The following is a 27,247-nucleotide window of genomic DNA, read 5'->3' as shown; positions in this document are numbered from 1 at the left end:
GAAGTAACTATAATGTGGTAAAAAGGCGCTGAGCATTTCCTCAGCTCCAACACTGAAGAAAATGGTATTAATAGTTTATGCATATAAATAAGTGGGATAGTGATAAATAGATTATAAAAGTGAGGCCATTAGTTTGAACTAAAGGGGGATGGAACGGCGATTTTGGACGATGGGGAAAGTAGAGATTCATAGGGTTCCTGTTCAAAGAATATTACAATATGGACAGGAAGGGACAATTATCAAAGATCTAATGACTGATGCCAGCACATGGGGACGAGCAACATTCTTCATCATCGTTGAAAACATCAGCGACGCAGTGGTGCTGGTTTCCGACGGGAACGGTGACGGACGCACCACATATCTCCGTCCTCCCGTTCCTGCGGACTTCCGCCGCTGGAAGTATAGGATTTTGGTGTGTGTGCTTTATCATCCTTCCTTACAATGCCGTGTACGACAGTGATCGCAACTTCTACTCAAGTGTGGATGGCCGTTGGCTCACTAGAAGCTCATCCGCCCTTTGACAGGTCTTGTTTTTGGTCCTGCTGGGGGTCCACGGCCCCCACCTCACCTCGCAAACTAGATGGGGGAGACGGTTAGTCGCTGACTATCGAACCATGGAGCAGGTAGCACGGGATTACATGGTACCCGTGGTGAGGGGAACTCCCCCCCCCGACCTGACCTGACGAGCAACATTGGGCGCAGGAAATCATCTTTCAGTTGTACAAAGTCTGGGTTACACTACATTCAGTGCACTGAGAAGAATTTCAGACAACACATCTTGGGAAGCTTATGCCAACCTAGGATGGTTCAGCTCTCAGTGTTTCTCAGAAGGATAGCAGGAATCCAAGGGTCAGTGTCAATGGACAATGATGGGAGACTGTGTCGGAGGCTCAACATCTTCTCCAGGGCAATGGGGGACAGACAATAAATACTTCCTTTGCTTGCAAGCCCACACCCTGGACATGAGCATTTGCAACCAAATTAAAGCTATTGACCTGAAGCCTTTAAAGGTTAAATAATAATTTGATTAAATTAATTTGATTTAATATTAATGGAAATAGTGATTTGTTGGAGAGGGTATAATCTAAAAAATTAAAAAGGTGCCTTTCAAATGTGAGGTTATGAATTATTTTATAGGAACTCTTCCACAAACAACCATTGATGAAAAGCCAAGAGTCACATTTAAATCTGAGTCGGCTGATTTCTTTGTTAACCTAATGTGTTGAGTGTTTTGGGGAAAAGGCAGGTGTAGAGGTTAGCATTTCTGCTTTCTGGTTAAAGGTACAGTGCTTTAGTAGACGTACAGTGAGCTAAGGGTACAGTGGGCTAAAGGTACAGTGCTTTTTGTTTATATAATAAAGGTACAGTTTAAAGGGCAAGAGGGAGCAGTTGTTGTGAGTCAGATACCTGCTGATTTCTCCCAGCAGTTTCTATTGTATTGTACTGGTATCGGATCCAGGGTAAGGCGAGAGAATGACAGTCAGAGCAGTGTACTGTTCTGGATGTCAGATGTGGGAGGTCATGGTGTCGGATGGCCCTCCAGACGTCCACATCTGCACCAGGTGCAGAGAGATGGGGCTCCTAAGGGACCGTATTAGGTTCCTGGAGCAGCAGCTCGATGACCTCTGTCTTGTCAGGGAGAGTGACGAGGTCATAGAGGGGAGTTATAGGGAGGTGGTCACTCCAAAACCACAGGAGAGAGACATGTGGGTCACGCTAAGGAAGGGCAAGGGGCAGAGGCAGGAACGAGGGAGTACTCCAATGTCGGTACACCTTGCAAATAAGTACTCCTGTTTGAGTACGGATGAGGATGACAGCCTACCCGGGAGTAGCAACAGCGGACGGGCCTCCAGCACAGAGACCAGCCCTGTTGCTCCGAAAGGTAGGGAAAAAAAGAAGAGGGCAATAGTAATTGGGGACTCTATTGTTAGGGGGTCGGATAGGCGTTTCTGTGGACGCAGTCGGGAGACCAGGATGGTGGTCTGCCTCCCTGGTGCCAAGGTCTCGGACGTGTCTCAACGCATCCAAGATATCCTGAAATCAGAGGGAGAGGAGCCTGAGGTCGTGGTACATATTGGTACAAATGACATAGGTAAAAAAAGTGAAGAGGTCTTGAAGGGAGGATTTAGGGTGTTGGGAGGAGAGTTAAGGAAAAGGACCAAAAAGGTAACAATCTCAGGATTACTGCCTGTACCACGCGACAGTGAGAGTAAGAATGGAGCGAGGTGGAGGATAAATGCGTGGCTGAAAGACTGGTGCAGAGGGCAGGGATTCAAGTTTCTGGATCATTGGGACTTCTTTTGGGGAAGGTGGGACCTGTACAGAAAGGATGGGTTGCACTTGAACCCGAGGGGGACCAACATCCTGGCGGGGAAATTTGCAAAGGTCACTGGGGAGACTTTAAACTAGAATGGTTGGGGCGAGGGACTCAAATAGAGAAAGCTAGTAGACCGAATGGGAGGCAGGAAGCAGAAAAGGGAAGCACTCGGACACAAGAGGAGAAAGAAAAAAAAGGAAATAAACAGAGAAGAAGAGACGGGGGGTTTCTTAAATGTGCATATTTTAATGCTAGGAGCATTGTAAGAAAGGTGGATGAGCTTAGAGTCTGGATAGACACCTGGAAGTATGATGTTGTGGCGATCAGTGAAACATGGTTGCAGGAGGGCTGTGATTGGAAACTAAATATTCCAGGATTTCGTTGCTTCAGGTGTGATAGAATTGGAGGGGCAAGAGGTGGTGGTGTTGCATTGCTAGTCAGGGAAGATATTACAGCAGTGCTTTGGAAGGATAGATTGGAGGGCTCATCTAGGGAGGCTAGGGAAGCGGAAAATCAGAATGTGACAGGAGGATCCAGAATGTGTGGAGATAAAGCTCTAGATGTAAAAGGGGCAAAAACGGAAAGGAAGGGTAGTAAAAATCATCTGAAAGTGCTTTATCTAAATGCACGGAGTATTCGAAATAAGATAAATGAATTAACGGTGCAATTAAGTATATATAGTTATGATATCGTGGCCATTACGGAGACATGGCTGCAAGGGGATCAGGACTGGGAGTTAAATATAGAGGGGTACTCGACAATTAGAAAAGATAGACAGGAAAGAAAGGGAGGAGGGGTGGCCCTTTTAATAAGGGAGGGAATAACGGCAATAGAGAGGAAGGATATTGCGTTGAAGGATCAGGATAGTGAAACAGCTTGGGTACAGATAGAGAATAACAAGGGGAAAAAAACACTAGTGGGTGTAATTTATAGACCTCCAGATAGCTGTGACGCTGTTAGTCAGAACATAAATCTGCAAATAGTTGACGCATGTAAAAAGGGAACTGCTGTAATCATGGGGGACTTCAATTTTCATATTAATTGGGCAAACCAAACTGGGCAGGGTAGACTAGAGGAAGAGTTTATAGAATGTATTAGAGACGGGTTCCTAGAACAGTATGTCACAGAACCGACAAGGGGGGAGGCAATCTTGGATCTGGTCCTGTGTAATGAAGCAGGATTAATTAAAAATGTCATAGTTAGGGACTCGTTGGGAACAAGTGACCACAATATGGTCGAATTCCATATTCAAATAGAAGGGGAGCAGGTTGAAACTCAGGCTAGGGTGCTAAGTCTAAATAAGGGGGATTATGAGGGTATGAGGACAGAGCTGATCAAAGTTGACTGGGATAGCAGACTCAAGAATAAGACGGTACATGAGCAGTGGTGTACGTTTAAGGATCTACTGTATAACCTTCAAGAAAAATTTATTCCTATGAAGAAAAAAAGGGGTAAGGGTAAGAACAGTCAGCCATGGCTCAGTAAAACTATAAAGGATAGTATTCGGCTGAAGGCAAGGGCATATAAGGTAGCCAGAGATAGTGGGAGGGTAGAGGATTGGGAAGCATTTAAAGGTCAGCAAAAAATAACTAAGAGATTAATTAGGACGGGGAAAATAGACTATGAAAGGAATTTAGCGAACAACATAAAAACTAATAGTAAGAGTTTTTATAGCTATATAAAAAGAAAAAGGGTGGCTAAGGTGAACGTTGGTCCATTGGAGGGTGAGACTGGAGAGTTGTTGGTGGGGAACATAGAAATGGCAAAGGCATTAAACGAGTATTTTGTATCAGTCTTCACCATAGAAGACACAAAAAATATTCCAACGCTGGATAAACAGGGGGCGGTAGGAATGGAGGAGCTAAATACTATTAAGATCACTAAGGAGGTGGTATTAGGGAAATTAATGAGACTGAAGGAGGATAAATCCCCTGGGCCTGATGGATTACATCCAAGGGTCTTGAGGGAGATAGCGGTGGGGATTGTGGATGCATTGGTGATAATTTTCCAAAACTCCCTGGAGGCGGGAACGGTCCCAGTGGATTGGAAAATGGCCAATGTAACACCTATATTTAAAAAAGGAAGTAAACAGAAGGCGGGTAACTATAGACCGGTTAGTCTAACATCGGTGGTGGGTAAAATGTTAGAGACAATTATTAAAGAAACACTAACGGGGCACTTGGATAAACATGATATATTAGCATGGGTAGAGGATTGGCTAACAAATAGGAAGCAGAGAGTGGGGATAAATGGTTCATACTCGGGATGGCAACCGGTAACTAGCGGGGTTCCGCAAGGGTCGGTGCTGGGACCCCAGTTGTTCACAATTTATATAAATGATTTGGAGGAGGGAACCAAGTGTAATATATCAAAATTTGCGGACGATACAAAAATGGGAGGAAAAGTAGGGGATGAGGAGGATAGGAAGAGTCTGCAAAAGGATATAGATAAGCTAGGTGAGTGGGCAACAACTTGGCAGATGAAATTTAATACTAATAAATGTGAAGTCATTCACTTTGGGGAAAAAAATGATAGGGCAAGTTATTTTCTAAATGAGGAGGAGCTGCGTTGTAATGCAACGCAAAGGGATCTAGGGGTATTAGTACATGAATCACTAAAAGTCAGTATGCAGGTGCAGCAAGCAATCAGGAAGGCCAATGGAGTTTTGGCCTTTATTGCTAGGGGGATTGAGTATAAAAACACGGAGGTCTTGCTGCAGCTGTACACAGTATTAGTGAGACCACATTTGGAATACTGTGTACAGTTCTGGGGTCCATACTTAAGAAAGGATGTACTAGCCCTGGAGGCAGTGCAGCGAAGGTTTACAAGATTAATTCCTGCAATGAGGGGATTGACATATGAGGAAAGGTTAAGTAAGCTGGAACTCTACTCTTTGGAGTTTAGAAGAATGAGAGGCGATCTCATTGAAACATATAAGATCGTGAGGGGCCTTGATCGGGTGGATGCACCGAGGATGTTCCCAATGATCGGGGAAACTAGAACTAGGGGACATAGTTGCAGAATAAGGGGGGGCTCTTTTAAAACTGAGATGAGGAAGAACTTCTTCACCCAGAGGGTGGTTAATTTATGGAATTCACTGCCCCAGGGAGCAGTGGAAGCAGAAACGTTAAATATATTTAAGTCTAAAATAGATGGTTTTTTAGCTGCCAAGGGGATAAGGGGCTACGGGGAGAGGGCAGGGATATGGACCTAGGTATGGTTAGTATAGTAAGACCTGAGTGATCTCCTGGACAAGTGTCGATCGCCTGGATTGGGGTCGGAGAGGAATTTCCCAGATTTTTTTCCCGAATTGGACCTGGGTTTTTATCCGGTTTTTTGCCTCCCCCAGGAGATCACGCGGTTCTTGGGGTGGAGAGGGGTGATAGCGGTATAAAGGGGAGGGTAGTGTCTTGTGTTCTGTGTCTTGTGTCTACTGTTTGTGGGTGAGTGTGTCTGTTTAGTGTTCAGCCATGAGCGAATGGCGGTGCGGGCTCGACGGACCTGGTGGTCTACTCTCGCACCTACTTTCTATGTTTCTATGTTTCTAGAGAGATGGATATTGGATTAACATGGCAGGTGAAGTGAGATAGATATCAGATTAACAAAGTCTCATTGAAGATCGGGAAGGGATCAGAGGTAGGATTGTCTCCTCCTGTTCCTGCACTAACACCACAGTGGAATTTGAGTTCCCTTTGGGCATCTTTAGACAATGATGCATTCAAGGCAAAATGTCTTCCTTTAGCTTGAGCACACATAACCCGCTCCAGGTTTTAAGAAGCACATCCCGATTGCAGTAAACCACGTTGCCGTCCAGCTAACATGAATAAGAGCCCAATTCCCCGAGCTTTGGTCGTGAGAACCAGCCGTTTGCATTCCACTCCGATTTACCGAGTTATCAAACACGCTGCCCTCGCTGTGGTCCGACTCCATCTCTTCCTCGGTCAGCGAGACGAGCGAGCCGCGCTCATCGGTGCCGACCACTGGAGTACGCCGAGGGTCCCGGGTACTCTGCAGAACCGACTCCATGGTGTGTGACGGCTCCTTGGTCACCTCGCTGCTGTTGCCCGTCAGTCCTTCCAGGCTGTAACTGAATACACAGAAGACAGGTTCAAGTAACCTTTGCATGTTTGGAAAACAACAGAGATAACCCTCACCAACTACCCCCTTGGCAAACTTTTCAAAGGCTAGCGAAAAATATTTGTCTTCAAATAATTAATTTTCAACAACTTGCGTTAAACAGACATGGTTTAGGTCAGGGGAGGAAAAAATAGTGGATACTCGAGTGAGTGGTTGTGAAGAATTAGGGGAATGAAATGGCTTTGGAGTGTGCTATAGGTAAGGATAGAGATGACGGTGGATAGGCTGGCATTTAATGCAAGGGAATGGACAAAAAAAGTAATGAAAGCTTTCATAGTTTGAAAGTATCATTGATGAAATGTGGACATCATGGGCAGACACTTCATTTGACTCTGGCTTTACCTTTCCCCGGCCTTGCCAAACTTACCACTTCCGACAGTAGTTAGGAATCTACCACATTGATGGATGTGAAGTCACATTTGGCCAGACCGGTAAGGTGGGCAGTTTTCACCCCTCCTGAGGTGGTGAGTGAGGCAGATACTCTCCTTCACAACCTTTTAAGAGGCATCTAGACGGGCCTCCAAATCACCAAAGCCTAGAAAGCTATGGACCAAATGCAGGTAGATGGGACTAGTGTAGATAGGTGCAATGGTTGGCATGGACATGGTGATCTGGAGTGGTTCTTTCTGTACTGTATGGTACTAAGACCCTATGATCTATGACCAATAAGATATTCAACGTTGCCCCTTGATGGTGGAACAGCGTCGATAATGCTGTTATTTATCCATCACCCATAATATCTGAAGATAACATTGATACATTGCACTGGGACCCACAATTGGATACAGATCTATTCTGTTATTTTCTAGATGCCAACTGATCTGCTGTATATCTAGAATCCTGATTTTACTGAGGAAAGCTGTGTTGCTTTTGGCAAGGCAGGTGGGAGAGGAAAAATGATTTAGAAAAAAAGCATTTTACTATATTTGTGCGTGGGAAAAGCACAGAATGGTGATCAGAACCAAGATTAGTGTCAATAGCCTGAGACACGAAGGAATTCAAATTCAATAACAAAAGTATATTTAACACTAAAGCTCTCAACACAACTGAGGATGTGGAGAAACTTGAAGAAGTGCATTCAACAGTGAGGATATGTGCATCACTGCTCACAGTACTAGACAGGAAAACAAAAGGGCAACACAGTGGTGCAGCTGCTACAGTGGTTGCTTCATAGTGTCAGAGACTCGGGTTCAATGTGGAATTTACACATTCTCCCTGTGCTGGTGGGTTTTCTCCGGGTGCTCCGGTTTCCTCCCACATCACAAGGATGTGAGGGTTGGCCGGTTAATTGGCTTCTGTAAATTGCCCCCAGTATGTGGGGTGTGGATGAGACAGTGGAATTAACATGGAACTAGTGCTTCATGGTGATCCATGATTGGTGGTTGAAAAGCCCATTTCCATGTTGTATATCTAAACAAAACAGCATTTTGACGTGAATGTGAAAGTGTCACTGATGATTTAACATTGAGCCTGCCCGCAGCTCCATATTCAGACCATCAGTCTGTCTGTGGACTTGCAACCCTTCCTGAAATAGAAGAACAAGGATGCTGAGAAGAAGTCCTCAGTACAAACCAATTACTTAAAGATCTGCTGCCCACTTCCCATGCTTGTGTAAATGTCATTGAAACGATCCTTCAGGATTCAGGGAAGGGAGATAGGGGAAGAAAAGGGATAAGTGACAGAGACAAACAGAAACAAATGTAGTGAATGGTTCAGGTTTCAGTGCCAAAACTCTAGGAATTCGTTCCACTGCCTTTCCACTTTTTGTTCTTTACATAGTCCTGTACAATGTGATTTTCTTTAATTGACAGAAGCTGGGGCCAGTGGGAATGCTTGTCATATCACTGAGTGTGTGGAGATGCATGTTTCATGGGTGGGGGGGGGGGGGGGGGGGGGGGGGGTGATGATCAGCAACTGTAACAGGTCACATGCCCCTGCCTCCACCCCAAAATAAGGAAGGCCTAGCTCCCAAATACTGCTTTCCCCATAAGAATACAAAGTCATATGTGTTGCTCCTCAAAATATAACCTGGGAAAAGTTTCATTTCCCCTCCCCCACCCTATTCACAGATCTAGCCCCCCCCCCCTAAAAAAAATATGAACTGAAGATAGTTCTCTCTTCTAGATGTCATTGTGCAGAAAAATACCTAATGTAGAAATACTTTTCTTTGTTCTGTTCAAGAACCAACACATTTGCAGTGGACCCAAGGGTTATTTTGGTGTTAATTGCTTTATTTACAGAATTTGTCATCTTAAGTTGCACCAAAAATGTATTTACTCAATTTCCCCAGCTTTACATTTCAAACTTCAAATAAGTAAATAATAGTTACACACTCAGACCACACATAGTACGGTCCATACCTTCTGCAACTAAAGTCACACCCCGTGACACAGGGTAGCTTGTCAGAAGGACACCAGCTCACACTACAAATAAGCGGAGAAAGATCAGAACAAGGAAGGAAATAGCAAGAGGAAAGAAGCTCATAGACAGGAAATTTCAGCTGAGGTTAATGCAATGACAGCAACCACATTCAAGATAGGAGGTTCATAAAAAAGCAGTTAAGTGTTTGTTGACTTGAAGTTTTTCAAGTTGGTTAAAATGCTTGGCCAAATTATCTTCTTAAATTGCACAATCCAATGTGTTGTCAGTATTGTTGATACCTTAACAATTTCTGCCAGACAGTGCCACCACTGACAGAAGTCTGAAAGTAGCATTTGGAGATTTTATTTTTGGTTTTAATATTTTTTACCAGGTCAACATTTGTTTTTAGCTTTTTTTTAAAATTATTTTTTAAAACATTTTCCAAAACATTTGGTTTTGGAACATGCTCAAGAACCTATTTGGAAAATTTGCTTTAATTTTATGGCCAAAAAAAAGTGATGTGTTGTCATTATAATATCAACCATGCACTTTGCGTTGTCAATGTCACAATGTAGACTTGTTGATCAATCAAAATGCCCGGAGATATGTGAAAAATATGCTGTTCAATGACCTGCACAGTGTATTGGGACGGAAAAATGCCAAGCCCTGGGCAGCAAAAGACAACTTAGTGTCAAGAATTATTATTGCTGTTGTCAATTTAGGTGCATTTTGTACCTTAATGATAATGCATCAAATGACTAAAATTACTGCCACAAAATAGGTTTAGATTTTTTATTGTTTCGTCTACCGAGGTACACGAGACAATAAACCAATCTAAACCTATTTTGTGACAGTAATTTTAGTCATTTGATGCATTATCATTAAGGTACATGAGTACATGCTATTCAGATCAGATGCCTTGTATTATCCCAAATGGGACTAAATACATGTTTTGTGCTCCTATCTCATTTGTTAAAGAATTCAGTTACCAGAAAATGTAAAAATGTGGCAGTAATTAGTTCAGAAATAAAACTGTGCCAATTGAGGTTGTTATTGCAAGTACTTGCAAAAACAAAGCCCTGCTCTTGATTAATAAACCAGGTGGGTGTAATTTTACAGTTAGAGACCTCACAGACCTCTGCATCACCACTCCTCTGGAGTATAGAGGAGATGAATGCAGGACAAGGAAACAAGGACAGTTCAATCCGACACAAAGTGCTGGAGTAACTCAGTCTCAGGCAGCATCCCCAGCAAACATGGATAAGTGAAGTTTCGGGTCAGGATCCTTTTTCAGTCTGAAGAAAGGTCTCAATCGGAAATGTCACCTATCCATGTTCTCTAAGGATGCTGCGTGACCTGCTGAGTTACTCCAGCATTCTATCTTTCTTTTTGTAAACCTGCAGTTCATTTGGTGTCTAGTCGCTAGCTCTCCCTGATTTTCTTACCAAAGGGAGCATCTCGAGTCTAGACAATGAATGCCCACCAATGTCCACCAAGACCTTCAACCTTCCAGGGGAAGTCGCTGGGTTGGCGCCCAGGAAATGTGTTGAGTTTTTGCAAAAGACATTGCAGAAATGAAACAAAGACAAATATTTACATGAGTCAGCCATGTGTTACATGCACGGACAACTGAAAGTCATTGGTCTGGGGCAGCATGATTTTTCAATTTTGCAAGGTTTAGGGTAAGAAATATGTCTACTTAAGAAATTGATATTTGATCAGTTCCAATTGTCATACCAGAGACCAAGGTTCAGTGAAAGAACATTTTGCAGAAATGCTAAATACCTGCTAAATGATAAAAGGAACCTGAGGGGTAACTTTTTTTTTACACCAAGGATGCTGGGTGTATGGAATGAGCTGCCGGAGGAGATAGTTGAGGCAGGTACTATTGCAACGTTAAGAAGCATATAGACAGGTACACAGACAGGACAAGTTTAGAAGGATATACAGTGACCTCCATAATGTTTGGGACAAAGACCCATCGTTTTTTTATTTGCCTCTGTACTCCACAATTTGAGATTTGTAATTGAAAAATTCACATGTGGTTGAAGTGCACATTGTCAGATTTTATTAAAGGCCATTTTTATACATTATGGTTTCACCATGTAGAAATTACAGCTGTGTTTATACATAGTCCCCCCCCCATTTCCGGGCACTATAATGTTTGGGACACATGGCTTCACAGGTGTTTGTAATTGCTCAGGTGTGTTTAATGCAGGTATAAGAGTGCTCTCAGCACCTCGTCTTTCCTCCGGTCTTTCCATCACCTTTGGAAACCTTTACGCTGTTTATCAACATGAGGATCAAAGATGTGCCAATGAAAGTCAAAGAAGCCATTATGAGACTGAGAATCACAAAGGGACTGGTAGGCCAAGGAAGACCTCCGCAGCTGATGACAGGAGAATTCTCTATAATAAAGAAAAATCCCCAAACACCTGTCCGACAGATCAGAAACACTGTTCAGGAGTCAGGTGTGGATTTGTCAATGACCACTGTCCATAGAAGACTTCATGAACAGAAATACAGAGGCTACACTGCAAGATGCAAACCACTGGTTAGCCGCAAAAATAGGATGGCCAGGTTACTGTTTGTCAAGAAGTACTTAAAAGAGCAACCACAGTTCTGGAAAAAAGGTCTTGTGGACAGATGAGACGAAGATTAACTTATCAGAGTGATGGCAAGAGTAAAGTATGGAGGAGAGAAGGAACTACCCAAGATCCAAAGCATACCACCTCATCTGTGAAACACAGTGATGGGGGTGTTATGGTCTGGGCATGTACAGCTGCTGAAGGTACTGGTTCACTTATCTTCATTGATGATACAACTGCTGATGGTAGTAGCGTAATGAATTCTGAAGTGTATAGACACATCCTATCTGCTCAAGTTCAAATTAATGCCTCAAAACTCATTGGCCAGCGGTTCACTCTACAGCAAGACAATGGTCCCAAACATACTGCTAAAGCAACAAAGGAGTTTTTTAAAGCTAAAAAATGGTCAATTCTTGAGTGGCCAAGTCAATCACCCGATCTGAACCCAATTGAGCATGCCTTATATATGCTGAAGAGAAAACTGAAGGGACTAGCCCCCAAAACAAGCATAAGCTAAAGATGGCTGCATCACCAGAGAAGCCACCCAACAACTGGTGATGTCCATGAATCACAGACTTCAAGCAGTCATTGCATGCAAAGGATATGCAACAAAATACTAAACATAACTACTTTTATTTACATGACATTGCTGTGTCCCAAACATTATGGTGCCCTGAAATGGGGAGACTATGTATACACACTGCTGTAATTTCTACATGGTGAAACCAAAATGTATAAAAATGGCCTTTATTAAAATCTGACAATGTGCACTTTAACTACTTTGTGATTTTTTCTATTACAAATCTCAAATTGTGGAGTACAGAGGCAAATAAATAAATGATGGGTCTTTGCCCCAAACATTATGGAGGGCACTGTAGGCCAAACGCAGGTAGGTGAGACTAGGGCATGTAGACTCATTGGCCGGCAATTCATTCTACAGGAAGACAATGATCCCAAACATACTGCTCAAGCAACAAAGGAGTTTTTTAAAGCTAAAAAATGGTCGATGTAAGCACTTTGGGCCAAAGAGTTTTGGATTCTTTTTGAACATCGGAGCTGTAGCCAAATATGTGAAAACAGGATGTTAAAATCCATTTATTTGGGTTAAAATAAATAGTAGTTTTGCTTTGTCTATTACCTTCTTCTATGAATTGGCAGCCGCTTTATGACTTCACCAAGCATTCCCACAGAACTGAAAATGAACCATGAAGATGAACAATCATTCAATGGAGAAAAGAAATGAATGAAGCGAGATAGGCTGAAAAATTAGAACAAAAAGTAATCGAGAAACAACAGCAAGGGATCACATCAAGCAAAGATAGTTCTGCATCCAATCTGACTGAAGTTCAAGATATCAGACAACAATTGAAACCACATCTTCCTCTTTGTTTGCTGTGATCTCATGCTTCATAAGCCAATGAAAGAGACATGGCATTTGGCCCCAATGATCCATGCCAACATGAATGTCTTATTTTTGTGCGCTTCCTCTTTCAAATCCTTACAGACTGTAACTTGGGACATCAGGTCACCTTTGAAGTTTCACTTTTCTGTGAAAACGGTCCCCTCCCGCCAACTGGCTCCTGTTGCCGGACTGTTATGTTAAATTTCTGTTTATGGTGTTTTTCAAATATTGAAGATGGGAGAGGCTCAAGGAACTGCAAATACTGGAATCTTGAGCAGAGCACACAGTGCTGGAGTAACTCAGTGGATCAGCCAGCACTTGCGGAGGGAATGGATAGGTGATGTTTCGCACTTCTTCAGTCTGAATCTCCATTCTCTCCAGAGATGTCACCCAATCCACATTGTTACTCCATCACTTTGTGCTTTCCTTAATGCAGACAACTCGAGTTCAGTTCATGATGTAGTCTGTATTGATCCAATGCTCTTGTTTACAGCTGCCATCTCCCTTCCCAGAATAATCTGTCACTGAAATTAGATTAATTCCTTTCTGTGTAAGTGACAGAACCACTCAGTCACACGATTGCTTTTCAGTAACTAAAGGTTACATACACTAAAGGATTATCGAGGGTTTAAATATCTGGATATTTCACTTTTAAACTTCTACACAAAGAAGATAAAACTAGGAACAGCTTACGCTTGGATGGATGGATGGAAAGTCTCAGTCCATTTAGTCTAACTGATATTCTAAGCCATCCACAATACCTTGGCTTTTAAGAATTGAGCTATCTTGGTTGATTCTTCACCAACTTCAGCAGCACCAGTAAACTCAACCATAAAGAGGAACAAGACGTTTGGATGTATAGCCACTTGAATCTAGTTTTGTCTAGTTTGGAGATACAGCATTGAAACAGGCCCTTCTGCCCAGCAAGACCACACCAACAAGCGATCACCCGTTCACACTAGTTCTATGCTATCCCACTTTCGCTCCTCTTCAGTCAGTCTGAAGAAGGGTCTCAACCTGAAATATCACCTATTCCTTTTCTCCAGAGATGTCGTCTGACCCACTTAGTTACTCCAGGTTTTTGTGTCTATCCTAGTTTTCTTTCCTTGACGATAGAAGTTTCAGTATGAAAAGTCCAGATATTCAAACTCCAATAGACGGTGAATTAAAAATGTAAACAAAGTCCAGGAGGAAGTCAGTGGGTCAGGCCACATCTGTGGAGGGAATGCCTTTAGACATGCATTGCAGAAACAGGCCCTTTGGCCCAGTAAGTCTGCACCAACCATCGATCACGCCGTACGCTAGGGCCATCCAACACACTTGGGACAATTTACAATTTACTGAAGCCAATTAACCTACAAACCTCTCCATCTTTGGAGTGTGGGAGGAAACCGGAGCACCCGGAGAAAACCCGGTCAAGGGGAGAATGTACAAATTCCGTACAGATAGTAGCCATAGTCAGGATCGAACCCGGGTCTCTGGCGCTGTGAGGCAGCAACTCTATTGTTGCACCACCGTGCTGCCCCATGGACAGATGATGTTGCAAGTCAGGTCTGTGTAATTATTAGTTACCATGAAGCAATCGTGTGCTTAAATGATTCTGTCGCAAACCTACAGAGAAATTATTGATTACTCCAGCAAGGGAAATGGGAGCTGTGAATGGTAATGTTGGATCAATGCGGACTAGATCATGAACTGAACTCCAGTCTTCATTAACGTTTATTAACTTTTTTTTGTTATATTTAGTGTGTTTAAAAAGCATGTGTTAATGTTTTCTGTTTTGTTTTATGTGGGGGAGGGGGTCGGGGGAAACTTTTTTCCATTCTCTTACCTTGGGAATGTTTTCAGGGTCGTATCCCTGGTTGCTCTGCGGCCTAACATCATGGAGCTGGAGGCCGTGCTCGGGACTAACTTTGAGCACCACCGTGGGATGTGGACCTACAATCGGAGCCGATTCCTTGCGTGGGATCAATGCTCCAACCGCGGCCTGCAGACTTTAACATCAAGGAGCTCGCAGTCTCGGGTTGAGACAGACGTCGGGAAGCTCCAAAACCTGCACGACGTTCGACTAGCACGGACCCGGGGTAGGTCGCCCGGCGCAGGGGAGCTGAGATTCCCCCCCCCCCCCCATGCAGGAGCTTGATCGCCCCAACGCGGAGGACAAATATGGGAGTAGGATCGTCCCGTCAATGGAAGGTTAGAGGCCCCCGACCTCTGGAGGACAAATAAGGGAGAGATTGAACTTTTATTCGCCTTCCATCACAGTGAGGAAGGTGGAGGAGTCACTGTGGTGGATGTTCATGTTAAAATGTATTTTGTGTGTTCTGTTGCTTTTTATTGGTATGACTGTATGGCAAATTAAATTCCTCCTATGTTGCAAAACATACTTGGCTAATAAAGTATGATTATGATTATTATGATTATGAAAATAAAAGAATAAGAAATTCAAACTGTCAGGCAACAGGCAGACACAAAGTGCTGGAGTAACTCAGTGGGTCAGGCAGCATCCCTGGAGAAAAGGAATAAGTGAAGTTTCGGGTCAAGATCCTTCTTCAGACCCACATCACAGGTGACCCAGATGTCTCTAGTTATGGTGGGATATCAACGAGGAAACGCACAAAAAATATTATTGTTGGAATGAACCAATTGGCCTAAATGACATGTTTCTGTGAGTGGCTTATGAAATGTGCGAATGGTAGCAATTTAGAATTCTTCTTCAGGAGAAAACTGATGCTACACCAATTGTTAATTAGGAAACTAAGATAACTTTATTAACTGGGGAATACAGGAAAATGGTCCACAGTTGAAATTGGCACAGTTGTCGGCATCCAAAGCTGTGAGATAGTAAGAAACTTTTCCACATGGCAGAGGCATCTAAGATGAGACTGAGGAATAAGGTGAGGAGAAAGGACACTTGGGAATTAATCTCTTCCACTCAGAGTAGTTGCAATCTCAAATGAACTGTTTGAGGATCTGGAGACAGGTAGGCTCATATTTAAGAAGCATTTGGACAAACATTTGAATTGTCAAGGCAAAGCAGGCTATAGACCACATGCTGGTTTGTGGGTTTAGTATAGATAAGTTCTTGATGGTCAGTATGGACACAGTGGGCCAAAGGGCCAGTGTCTAAGTTGTATGACAAATTATCATCAGACCAAAAGTTGCAACAGGCTCAAGGGGCTAAAAAGCCTTGCATTGCTAATTGAGATTGACAGATTATTGATTAATACGGGTATCAGGGGTTATGGGGTGAAGGTAGGGGAATGGGGTTGAGAGGGAAAGTTAGATCAACCATGATCGAATAGCAGAGCAGCAGACTTGATGGGCTGAATGGCCTAATTCTGCTTCTTGAAACTATGAACTTTAGTTAGCTCATGTCTTCTGCACTGTAAGGATGATGATGCATTATGAACAGGTATCTGCCCATCAAGTGTCTACCATTGAACAAGGGTCTGCTCATGATGTTATATGTACCCCGACCTCTTGCTTGCACCCTGACCTCCCTCTTCCCATCCTACCTTCGCTGGTTGATCTCGGTTTCGCTGCCTGTGTTTTTCCCAGGGCCCCAGCTGTGCCTCCGGAAGGGCGACAGCGACCTGATGGACGGCCTGAAGGTGGGGCCGCGAGTGGGCACTTCGGCCATGCTGTCCTTCTCCTCCTCCGCCTCGCAGACCACGGGGCAGCCGTCCCGCTGCCCAGACGGCACGCTGCCACCCATCTCGTCAGTGCTGGTGGGGCTCTGCTGCGGGCTTGGCTCTTGCACTTCAAAGGCAGTGGTGGGCAGCAGGAAAACGCCACCTTCCAGGGTCTCCGAGGCTTCAGGGTCCCCGACAGTTGAGCTGCTTGTCGTCACTCCACCAATTTCGTACACCACATTCTGATCATCCTCTACCTGAAACAGAAGCAATCATTTTTTTTTTGATAAGTATTTTTATTAGAAGCATGTATACAAATAATAGTGAGCAACAATATAATCACAGATTTCTTACATAGCTTCAGTGTTTTTTTAAGAATTTTTTTAAAGAATAAAGATAAAGAGAGATGAGAGAAACTAATAGAAAAAAAAGGAGACGCAAAAGGAGAAATAACAAGCTTGTGGAGATAGATGGGACGACAGATGGCACAATGGGCTAAGTGTTCGGCTGGCAACCGGAAGGTAGCAGGTTCGAATCCCGCTTGGAGTGCATACTGTCGTTGTGTCCTTGGGCAAGACACTTCACCCACCTTTGCCTGTGTGTGAATGTGTGTGAGTGATTGGTGGTGGTCGGAGGGGCCGTAGGCGCAGATTGGCAGCCACGCTTCCGTCAGTCTGCCCCAGGGCAGCTGTGGCTACAGAAGTAGCTTACCACCACCGAGTGTGACTGAGGAGCGAATGAATAATGCGATGTAAAGCGCCTTGAGTATTAGAAAGGCGCTATATAAATCCCATCCATTATTATTATTATTATAGATCCAGGAAATGTTGAGTATAACAATTCATCCAATCCCAAACTCAGGTTTCAACCCTGATCTTGTGTTAAACCAATTCACTTTTTCAAAAATTCAATAAATGGAGACCATATTCTAACAAATAATTCTGGTTTGTCAATTAAGACAAATCTTATTTTTTCAAAATGCAAGGTCTCAGTCATTCCCGTAATCCACATTTTGCAACAGAAGCAATAATTGAGTAACCCTGGGCTCTCATCTCTGCGGACAATCGAGGTATTTACCAATCTTTACGGGGAAAGGAGAGGAAGGAGGAGGAGGCGGTGGTCTGTAAGTTAATTACCAAAAAACAGGAGAATTCAATGTTCATACTGCTAGGTTGTAAGCTTCCCAAGCAGAATATGAGGTGGTGTCCTCCAGAATGTGTGTGGGCTCACTCTGGCAATGGAGAAGGCCCAGGACAGAAAGATCCTGCCGAGTTCCTCAAGTTACAGATTGAGAACTGATTATCAGACATTTAGTAAAGAGTGAGAATATATGGGTGCTTTTCAATTTGACAGGATATGACAGATGTGTGTGTGTGGGGTGGGGAGGGGCGGGGGGTGGAAGGGTTTGCTGCTTGGAGCCCAGTTATTCACAATCTGTGTCAGTTGGAAAAAGTGCAGGGCAGATTTACGAGGATGTTGCCAGGACACGGGGGCTTGAGTACGGGAGAGGTTGGGCAGGCTAGGACTTTATTCTTGAATGCGCAGGTGGATTGAGAGCCGATCTTGTAGAGGTGTATAAATCATGAAGGGAATAGATTTGGTGACTGCAGAGTCTTATATCCAAAGTAGGCCATTCAAAAACCAGAGGACACACGTTTAAGCTGAGAGGGCCAAGATTTAACACAAATCTGATGGGCAACTATTTCACTCAGAGGGGGGTGGGTGAATGGAATGAGCTGTCAGAGGAGGTAGTTGAGGCAGGTGCTATCACAACATTTTTAAGATACTTGGATACATACTGGGTAGCAAGGGTTCAGAGGGATATGGGCCAAATGGGGGCAAATGGGCATTTTGGTTGACATGGATGATTTGGGCTGTTTCCATGCCTTATGACTCTATGATTGAATGACTGTTCAGAGTTGAAGCAGGGGCTTGAGGAAATTATTATGTGACTGATGGGAGACACAGATTAACACTGCTGTGGGAAAAAGCTACACACAGAAACATCAAACAGCATGGGACACTCCAATATACATGAAGCCAACATTACGTCAAACCTCTAGAAATGAAAACAATTATTTTTCTCATTGGAGCGTACAATTTTGGACATAGTGCTCATGTTGTCGTATTAATCAAAGAAGCCCCTCCATTACTAATGCTCCTTTCATGTTCTATGGCAAAATGTCTTCAAGTCAATGATATTCTCTTGAAGTTGTTGCAATGTAGAAAGGGTAGCAATTATGTTGCAAGTCAGCAAGCTCCCCAAAACAGCAATGAAATTAAGGGGCAGCACGGCGGAGTAGTGGTAGAGCTACTATCTTACAGCGCCAGAAGCCCCGGGTTCGATCCCGACTACGGGTACTTATCTGTACGGAGTTTGTACATTCTCCCCATGACCTGCACTGGTTTGTTCTGAAATCTTCGGTTTCCTCCCACACTCTAAAGGCGTTCAGGTTTGTAGGTTAATTGGCTTGGTATAAATGTAAATTGTTCCTAGTATGTGTCGGATAGCGCTGGTGTGCAAGGATCGCTGGTCATTGCGGACTCAGTGGGCCGAAGGGCCGGTTTCTGTGCTGCATCTCCAAAACTAAAACTAATTAAAGGACAGTTATTTTGTTTTTATCAGTGATGTTAATTAAAGGGTTATCACCCGAGTGAACAACTTGGAGATAAATCCTAAATTTCATTCTGATCGTGGTTTAGTTTGAAGCTCCCTTCCCTGTTTAATCTTCACTTTTTCTCTTGAAATCCCTCCATCCCAGCCCTTCATTAAGCATAATAGCAGGCAGCGTACACATGTTATATTGGCGTCTCTCACACAATGATTGCTGACATAAGTGGTCTAGGCTTGTATATAAACCAAAGTACACAGAATGCAGGTGATTGGAAAAGACCCTGCCAAGACCAGCAGACTTAGCAGTCAAAGGGATTAAAAAATAGCTTTCAGCTGTTGCAGAATCTGAAAAACAACATGTTTTTTGGGTTGAAGAGCATGGACTTGGCCTTTGCCCCAAGGCTGGCCATTTGTTTTGGTTTTGACAGGAAGTTAGAATTGTTTCCTCAGATCAAAGGTGACAATGTCCTGTGGTATTCACTTTAGGATTAGTTTACCCATTTCACGCAGAAACAACAGGATTCCTTTACTCTTTGACCCTCTGCAGCAATTCTAACTTCCTATCAGGATGCTATGAACTGACACAGGACAGCTGAGGCAGAAAAGACTTGTGTGCCACCACGTGGCTTTCTCTTGGGGAGAAGGCCTTTGGTTCAAAAATATGTCAGTCTACCGGTTATGTGGTTGGAGATTGTGGTGTGATAGCTTACCGACTACTCATGAAAGTGGGAAAACATGGCAATCATAGCAGCTATCCAGTTATAACATGCCACAGTGGTGGCACAGTAGTGTAGCTGCTGCCTCATAGTGCCAGAGACCCGAGTTTGATCCTGACCTCGTGTGTTATCTGTGTTGAGTGTGCACGTTCTCTCGGTGATCATGGCCTGGTGCTCTGGTTTTGTCCCACATCCCAAAGACAGGTTAATTGGACTCTGTAAATGATCCCTCAGTGTGTAGGGAGCGGATGCATGTGAGAAAACATAGAACTAGTGCGAACAGAGGTGCCCAACGGTTGGTGTGTACTTTGTTGGCTGAAGGGCCTGTTTCTATGCTGCATCTCTGAACTAAAGTAAACAAATGATTTCAAAATGACACAAAGTCCTGGCAACTCAGCCGGGCAGCACCTCTGGAAAACATGGATAGGTGACATTTTCGTACGGGGCCCTACTTCAGACTGATTGTGGTGAGGGGGAGAAACCTGGAAGACAGGATAAAGGTAGATGGGTAGATACAGGCGAGGGTTTTTTTGATGCCTTGAGGAGTTTTCGCAGTGGAGCAGTAAAATGGCAACACAAGGAACTGCAGGTGCTGGTTTATCCCCCCAAAAAAAGACAAAGTGTTGGAGTGCCTGTATCCACCGATCACATGCCAGGCTTTGTCCTACCCTCCACCTCTCCTCACCCCCTTTACCCTCACACCAATCATTCCGAAGAAGTGTTCCGACCTGAAATGTCACCTATCCATGTTCTCCAGGGAGGCTGGCTGACGTGCTGAGTTACTCCAGCACTTTTGTGTCTTTTTATTTGTATAAACCAGCACCTGCAGGTCCTTGTGTCTCTAAACAAATCATAGGTTCTGTGATTGCATTTTAATTTGAACTTGTGGACATGGAAACTCCCCTATAGCTGAGGCGTACAGAAATTGCCGTGGTTTCCATTGCTCTAGGAGACCCCTGGAGGAAGAAAGAATACATTGCCAGATGAATCTTCCAAATTGCACAGGAGAAATTTATGGGAGCATTACATTTTTTCCCCTCTTTTTAAAATCACTTTAATGATCAGTGATATGCACCCGAGTTGGAATGAACAATTCTGTTTGTTGGTTATTGGTGGGAAGAATGCCAATGGGGATGAAACTTTTTGCCAGTCAAAACCTTAGGAGTCCATTACCTGAACGAAAAATTGTAATAGCCCTGTCTCACGGTACGAGTTCATTCCAAGAGCTCTCCCGAGTTTGCCCTGATTCGAACTCGGAGATTTACGGTAATGGCCACACGTCGGTACTCGGGGCTCTCGTGGACATTTTTCAACATGTTGAAAAATCTTCACGACTCTTCCCGTGCTTACCTGCCGTAGCGAGTCTTCCCGAGTACCTGCCATTAGCATAACGAGCCGCTAAGAGACGTCCCGAGCTCCGAAAGTACCCGCTACGTTCATTCTCCGTGCTTACCACAATTTTTTTTAAACTCGGGAGAGCTCTTGGAATGAACTCGTACCGTGGGACAGGTCTTTAAGGGTAGAAATAAAGTGCGAATGAATCAGGGATTGAGAAGTATAGAAATCCATTAACGTCAAAAATGAGAATTAAATGAAAAATCACGTGTACACCTTTCAACAAATTAATGACAATATTGTGTCTGCAATTAATCAAGCTAAATGAGCAGGAACAGCTGTTTTCACAGCAAATGGATCAGCGCTTATGCACGTCTTTCTCCCAAAAGAAAACTACATCTCCTGTTTGTTTTTCTTCATGGGAAATTAATGGTGAACTTTCACTGCAGCTTGGCGCGCTGGTATGGCAGGTCATAGCAATAACACCAAATCAAGGATTGCTTTCTGGGAAGTACTTGAAAGAAAGCTGACTGGTCAGGGTTGGTGAAACGTCGTGTCAGGATGACATCTGGTTTGAATGCGTACAAGGAAAGAGGAGAAAGAAGAGGGACATCGGGTTTCCATGCAAGTGGGCAAATCAGTTCAAAGGCAGTTGTGTTCGGCATTGGTGCCTTCACTGGCTTTGGATTTCCCAAACGCTCGGTTAATCTGGAATGCCGACGGTTTCATTTGAACAAACACACGGCCTTGTGTTTTGACGTCATTCTGAATTTGTCCACTGATTGGGTTAAGCGGTGCTTGGGTTCACCTGGCAGCTGGCTCGGTATTGTACCTAGGCCAGAGGTTGAGGGCTGAAGGATCTCATCCTTCAACACCCTGTGAGGCATTGAGCAAGGCCGAGGGATGTTCCAGTGGTGAAATGGACTCAAGTCATTCACTGCTGAAGCTCTGCTCTCCAACACACCTTGGCAGCCATGTCTCACAGTGGATGGCACAGCGGCATAGATGGCAGAGCTGTTGCCTCACAGCTCCACCGAGCTGGGATCAATCCTACCTTCAGTTTTGCCCAACTGTATCACAGTATGGTATGGCAACTGCTCTGTCTCCGACCGGAAAGCACTGCAGAGGGTGGTGAAAATTGCCCAACCCATCACCGGTTCCTCACTCCCCTCCATTGAGTCTGTCCAAAGCAAGCGTTGTCTACGAAGGGCGCTCAGCATCGCCAAGGACTGCTCTCACCCCAACCACAGACTGTTTACCCTCCTACCATCCGGGAGGCGCTACAGGTCTCTCTGTTGCCGGACCAGCAGGTCCAGGAACAGCTTCTTCCCTGCGGCTGTTACACTACTCAACACTGTACCTCGGTGATTGCCAATCACCCCCCCCCCCCGACACTCCTCCCACCAGGAAAAAAATACCATGACTGTATGCACGTAAATAGATTTATTTATTGCTCATATGTATGTCGCTCTTCTAGGGAGATGCTAACTGCATTTCGTTGTCTCTGTACTGTACACTGCACAATGACAATAAAGTTGAATCTGATTCTGAATCGGAATCCATGCAAAGTTTGCACATTCTCCCCATTGCCCACGGTGCTTCAGTTGCCACCCATGTAACAAACACGTGTGTGCCGGCAGATACAATAAATTGACCAAAGCGGATTGTCTCTGGTTTATAGATGAGTGCTAGAATATGGAGGGAATGATGATGGGAACTTGGGCAGAATAATATGTGTGAGAATAGGATCAATGTTCTTGATGGTTGATGCACACATGGTGGGGTGAAGAGCCCGTTTCCATGCCGACTCACCATGCATCCTCTCAAAACTATTGAGGCTTTCTAATAGATTGTAAATATCTCTGGCAATGCTTAAAAGGCACTTGGATAGGGACGCGGATAGGATAGGTTTCGAGCGATATGGATCAAACACGGGTAAACGGAACTCGTGCAGATGGAGCATCATAATTGGTGTGGGCAAATTGGGCCAAAGGGCTGTATGACACTGTGATTGTATAATTATTGGGATTATTATAGTTTTAAATAATTGAAAGCAATTCATTTTTCAAAGGAATGAAAGCACATTAATATGAAAAGTGATATTTCAAAATATTTCAAATTAAAAAAAAGATTAATGAATATTAACACCACATTAGTAGAGCTGCTACCAACACAGCACCAGGGACCCGGATTCGATCCTGAGCTCAGATGATGTTTGTGTGGAGTTTGCACGTCACCCTGTGACTTTGTGGGTTTCCTCTGGGTGCTCTGGTTTCCTCCCACATCTCAACGATATACGGGTTTGTAGGTTAATTGGCCTCTGTCAATCACCCCGAATGTGTAGGGGGGAGTAGATGAGAAAGTGAGGCAACATCGAACTAGTGTGAACGGGTGATCGATGGTCCGCATTGAGTTGGTGGACTCAAGGGTCTGCTTCTATGCTCTCTCTCGAAACTAAACATATTTTACTCAATTCTCATCGAATCTACAAGGCTGGAATTCACACAAATCAATGGGATTGACTCATTTTGTTAATCTGTCTAACTCATAATATTCACTCTCCAGGGCCTCATTTCTTTTTCGACCAATATCGTAGGCATGCTCCATTCCCCTTTCTCTCTGTACCACCATAACTCATTCTCTTTCCCACTCTCCTTCTCCCATTCTCTCTCTCTCTCCCATTCTCTCTCTCTTTCCCACCCTCTCCCTCCCATTCTCTCTCTCTCTCTCTCTCATGTAACATATTAGATTAGATTAGATTAGATATAATTTATTGCCACACAGCCAGGCTGGTGGAAATTTGGGTTGTCTGCAGCGATACAATAATAAAGAACACACAACCACAATAAAACTGTAACACAAACATCCACCACAGCGTTCATCACTGTGGTGGAAGGCACAAAATTTGGCCAGTCCTCCTCCATTTCCCCCCCCGTGGTCAGGACCAGAGACCAGAGTCCAGAGTCAGTCCAGGATCGGCTCTTCCTCACCGGAGACCGCGACTTTAAGTTGTTGTAGGCCGCAGACCGGCGGTCAAGATTTAAGTCCCCGCCGCAGCCAGAAGCACCGTAGACTGCAGGGCCGGCGGTCGAAGCTCCCCTCCAGGGGTGATGGTAAGTCCATGCCGGACCCGCGGTAGAAGTTGGCCGCGGGCCGGCAGTGATGGCTTCTTCTTCCCCCGGGTCCCCAACGTGAGATCCCGGGCTGTAGACGCCGCACCAGCTGGAGCTCTGCAGACCGCGACTTCAGGCTGCGACTTCAGGCTGCCCCGGGCCAGCGAAACGGAGCGATTATTAATATTAATATTAATTTCCCTTTGATTCTTTTTGCAATCAATGCACGTTGAGAGGTAATTTACATCAGCCAAGTAAACCTACCAGCATGCCTTAGGGAAGAAACTGGAGCCCCTGGGGAAAAGCCACATGGTCATATTGCTTCATTCCAATGTGTTGTCCCTACGTTATGGTCAATTTGAGACGAGATGTGATGAAAGGTCATCTAGCTGAATCATTTTCTCTCTTCAAGTACTGCCAGACCCACTATTTCCAACATTATCTTCTCGGTTCAGACTCGCAGTCGACGTTACTCAGTTTCTTTAATAGTAGCAGGCTTGTGCTGACAGGAGTAATTTCTCCCTGCATTAGTTGAGGATTCATCTTTGTAAAAGTAAAAGCTTGCCATATGAACTCCTGATCAAATCCCACAAAAAAAAAAAAATCAAAAATAAAGAACATAATTTAAAGCCTGCCACTAATGGAATCGAGGAACAGATTGTGGAATTGCTGTGTCTGAGATATTTCTGAGTAGTAATGTGGTAAATTTCTAAGGCAGCGGCCAACTCAACATCTGCATTGTTAATTTATCCAACGCGCTTTCAGGAAAATCATTGCCTCAGCCTTCAATGTGTTCGCACGTGAGAGGAGTCTGGCCGTTTGGTTTTTGTTTCTTCTTCTGCTCATGATCAAAAATAACGTGACTTTGTTCTTGGAAAAGGCACGCCGGTTCAAATTCCACTGGACAATCTGACCGCCCCGCTGTGGTTCAACCTCAGTGAAAGTTTCAACCAGCACCTCACAAGCAAAGATTTCTGGAGATGAAGATGAAATGTGTCCCAGAATGGCACTCCACAGATCAATCCTGCTCTCAGGTGTTGTCTGTGTGGAGTTTGCACGTCTTCCCACATGGGTTTCCTCCCAAAGACATGCCGGTTGGTAAGTTTAGGGTGACCTACAATGGCCAGTATTGAAGAAGTGGACTACGATGAGTCATAGTGCATGGAAAAAGACACTTTGGCCCAACTTGCCCACGCCAACCAAGGAACCCCATCTGCATCAGCCCCACTTATCTTCTAAATTTTTCCTATCCACGCACCTGTGCAAATGTCTTTTAAATATTGTTATTGTATCTGCCTCAACTACATCCTCTGGCAGCTCATTCCATATACGCATCAACATCTGAGTGAAAACGTTGCCCCTCAGGCACCCTTCCCTCTGAGGCCACAACCACCAATTGAGCAATTGAGTGATAAACAAGGGGCCAGTATTAGGGGAACACGGAGTTGTTGAAACTTAAACAAAAACAATCACACCCCCCCCCCCAATTCCCCTTTTTATTTGCGTAGGAAGGAACTGCAGATGCTGGTTATGCAGCCTGTCCCACTGAGTTACTCCAGCTTTTTGTGTCCTCTTCTTATTTTTTTGGTATTCCTGCAACAGACCCATCAACATTCTTTCCAATGCTTCTGCCACTCACCTACAACTAACTACAGTTAATCTATCAGCATGCCTTCAGGATGCGGGAAGAAACCAAAGGCGTTGCAGAAGAAAAAACCGACATAGACAATAGACAATAGGTGCAGGAGTAGGCCATTCAGCCCTTCGAGCCAGCACCGCCATTCAATGTGATCATGGCTGATCATCCCCAATCAGTACCCCGTTCCTGCCCTATCCAGCTCTCTCTTGAAAGCATCCAGAGAACCTGCCTCCACCTGAGGCAGAGAATTCCACAGACTCACAACTCTCTGTGTGAAAAAGTGTTTCCTCGTCTCCGTTCTAAATGGCTTACCCCTTATTCTTAAACTGTGGCCCCTGGTTATGGACTCCCCCAACATCGGGAACATGTTTCCTGCCTCCAGCGTGTCCAAGCCCTTAACAATCTTATATGTTTCAATAAGATCACCTCTCATCCTTCTAAACTCCAGAGTGTACAAGCCCACCTGCTTCATCCGCCATCCCGGGAATTAACCTTGTAAACCTACGCTGCACTCCCTCAATAGCAAGAATGTCCTTCCTCAAATTAGGGGACCAAAACTACACTCAATACTCCAGGTGTGGTCTCACTAGGCTCTGTACAACTGCAGAAGGACCTCTTTGCTCCTATACTCGACTCCTCTTGTTATTAAGGCCAACATGCCATTTGCTTTCTTCACTGCCTGCTGTACCTGCATGCTTACTTTCATAGACTGATGAACAAGGACTCCCAGATCCCGCTGTACTTGGACATGGCGGCAGGGAGGATGTGTGGCCTCCACACGGACAGTATCCGAGGTTGGGATTGAACCTGGATCACCGGAGATGCGAGGTAAATAGTACCAACTGCGGTGCCACCGGAACGGCAGACCGAGTAGCTGAATGAAACACTGAACGGCTTTCTACGTGTCTTGATAACGACAAATCGCCTCTGTCGTGCACCTCGAATGTCAATACACCTCCCAAGGCCCTTGAGGCTGGTGTGTAATCAAATACAGTAATGCCTGAAGCCATGTTGACATTGGGAGGGGAGACTCAGAAAACTGCTTGATCTATCAGGTAGGTTTTAAGACCTAAAGTGGGAGAAGGGTATGGATAGGTGGTGCAGGGAAATGCTCTTTAGTGATTGAGATCCGGGACTCCTTGGTTATTGGGTCGAAGCTTCAAGACAACCTATTGTTCCACCTCCCACCCCCTTCACCGCTAACAGGAGATGCAAAATAAATGGGTTATTAAAGCAGCAATCTCTGGAATTCTGCCAAAGTGCTCTTGTTGTACTTTTGAACACTCCTTTAATGTCCCCATAACAGTAATTAACACATTTCTTCTCACAACATTGTCATTCAATAATGCAGGAAAAAGGCTAAATGCACTGTTTAAGGCAACATCAGGAC

At 44.4% G+C, this 27,247-nt stretch overlaps 1 protein-coding gene across 8 annotated transcripts in view; it reads right to left on the bottom strand.

Annotated features, from left to right (window-relative positions):
- Window positions 1–27,247, bottom strand: part of akap13 (A-kinase anchoring protein 13) — a 394,804-nt gene that overhangs the window by 90,346 nt on the left and 277,211 nt on the right. For 6 of the 8 annotated variants that reach the window (XM_033050598.1, XM_033050601.1, XM_033050602.1 and 3 more), the window contains 3 exons: window positions 16,324–16,697; window positions 12,542–12,595; window positions 6,206–6,404 (listed from right to left, as the gene is read on the bottom strand). In XM_033050598.1, coding sequence (XP_032906489.1) covers window positions 6,206–6,404; window positions 12,542–12,595; window positions 16,324–16,697 — 627 coding nt within the window. The remainder of the gene's footprint in view (window positions 1–6,205; window positions 6,405–12,541; window positions 12,596–16,323; window positions 16,698–27,247) is intronic. The other 2 variants (XM_033050603.1, XM_033050606.1) reach the window with 1 other exon arrangement.

The sequence above is a fragment of the Amblyraja radiata genome, chromosome 34, assembly GCF_010909765.2.
Source record: "Amblyraja radiata isolate CabotCenter1 chromosome 34, sAmbRad1.1.pri, whole genome shotgun sequence".
Taxonomy (NCBI): Eukaryota; Metazoa; Chordata; class Chondrichthyes; order Rajiformes; family Rajidae; genus Amblyraja; species Amblyraja radiata.
This window is presented reverse-complemented; position numbering and strand designations above follow the sequence as displayed.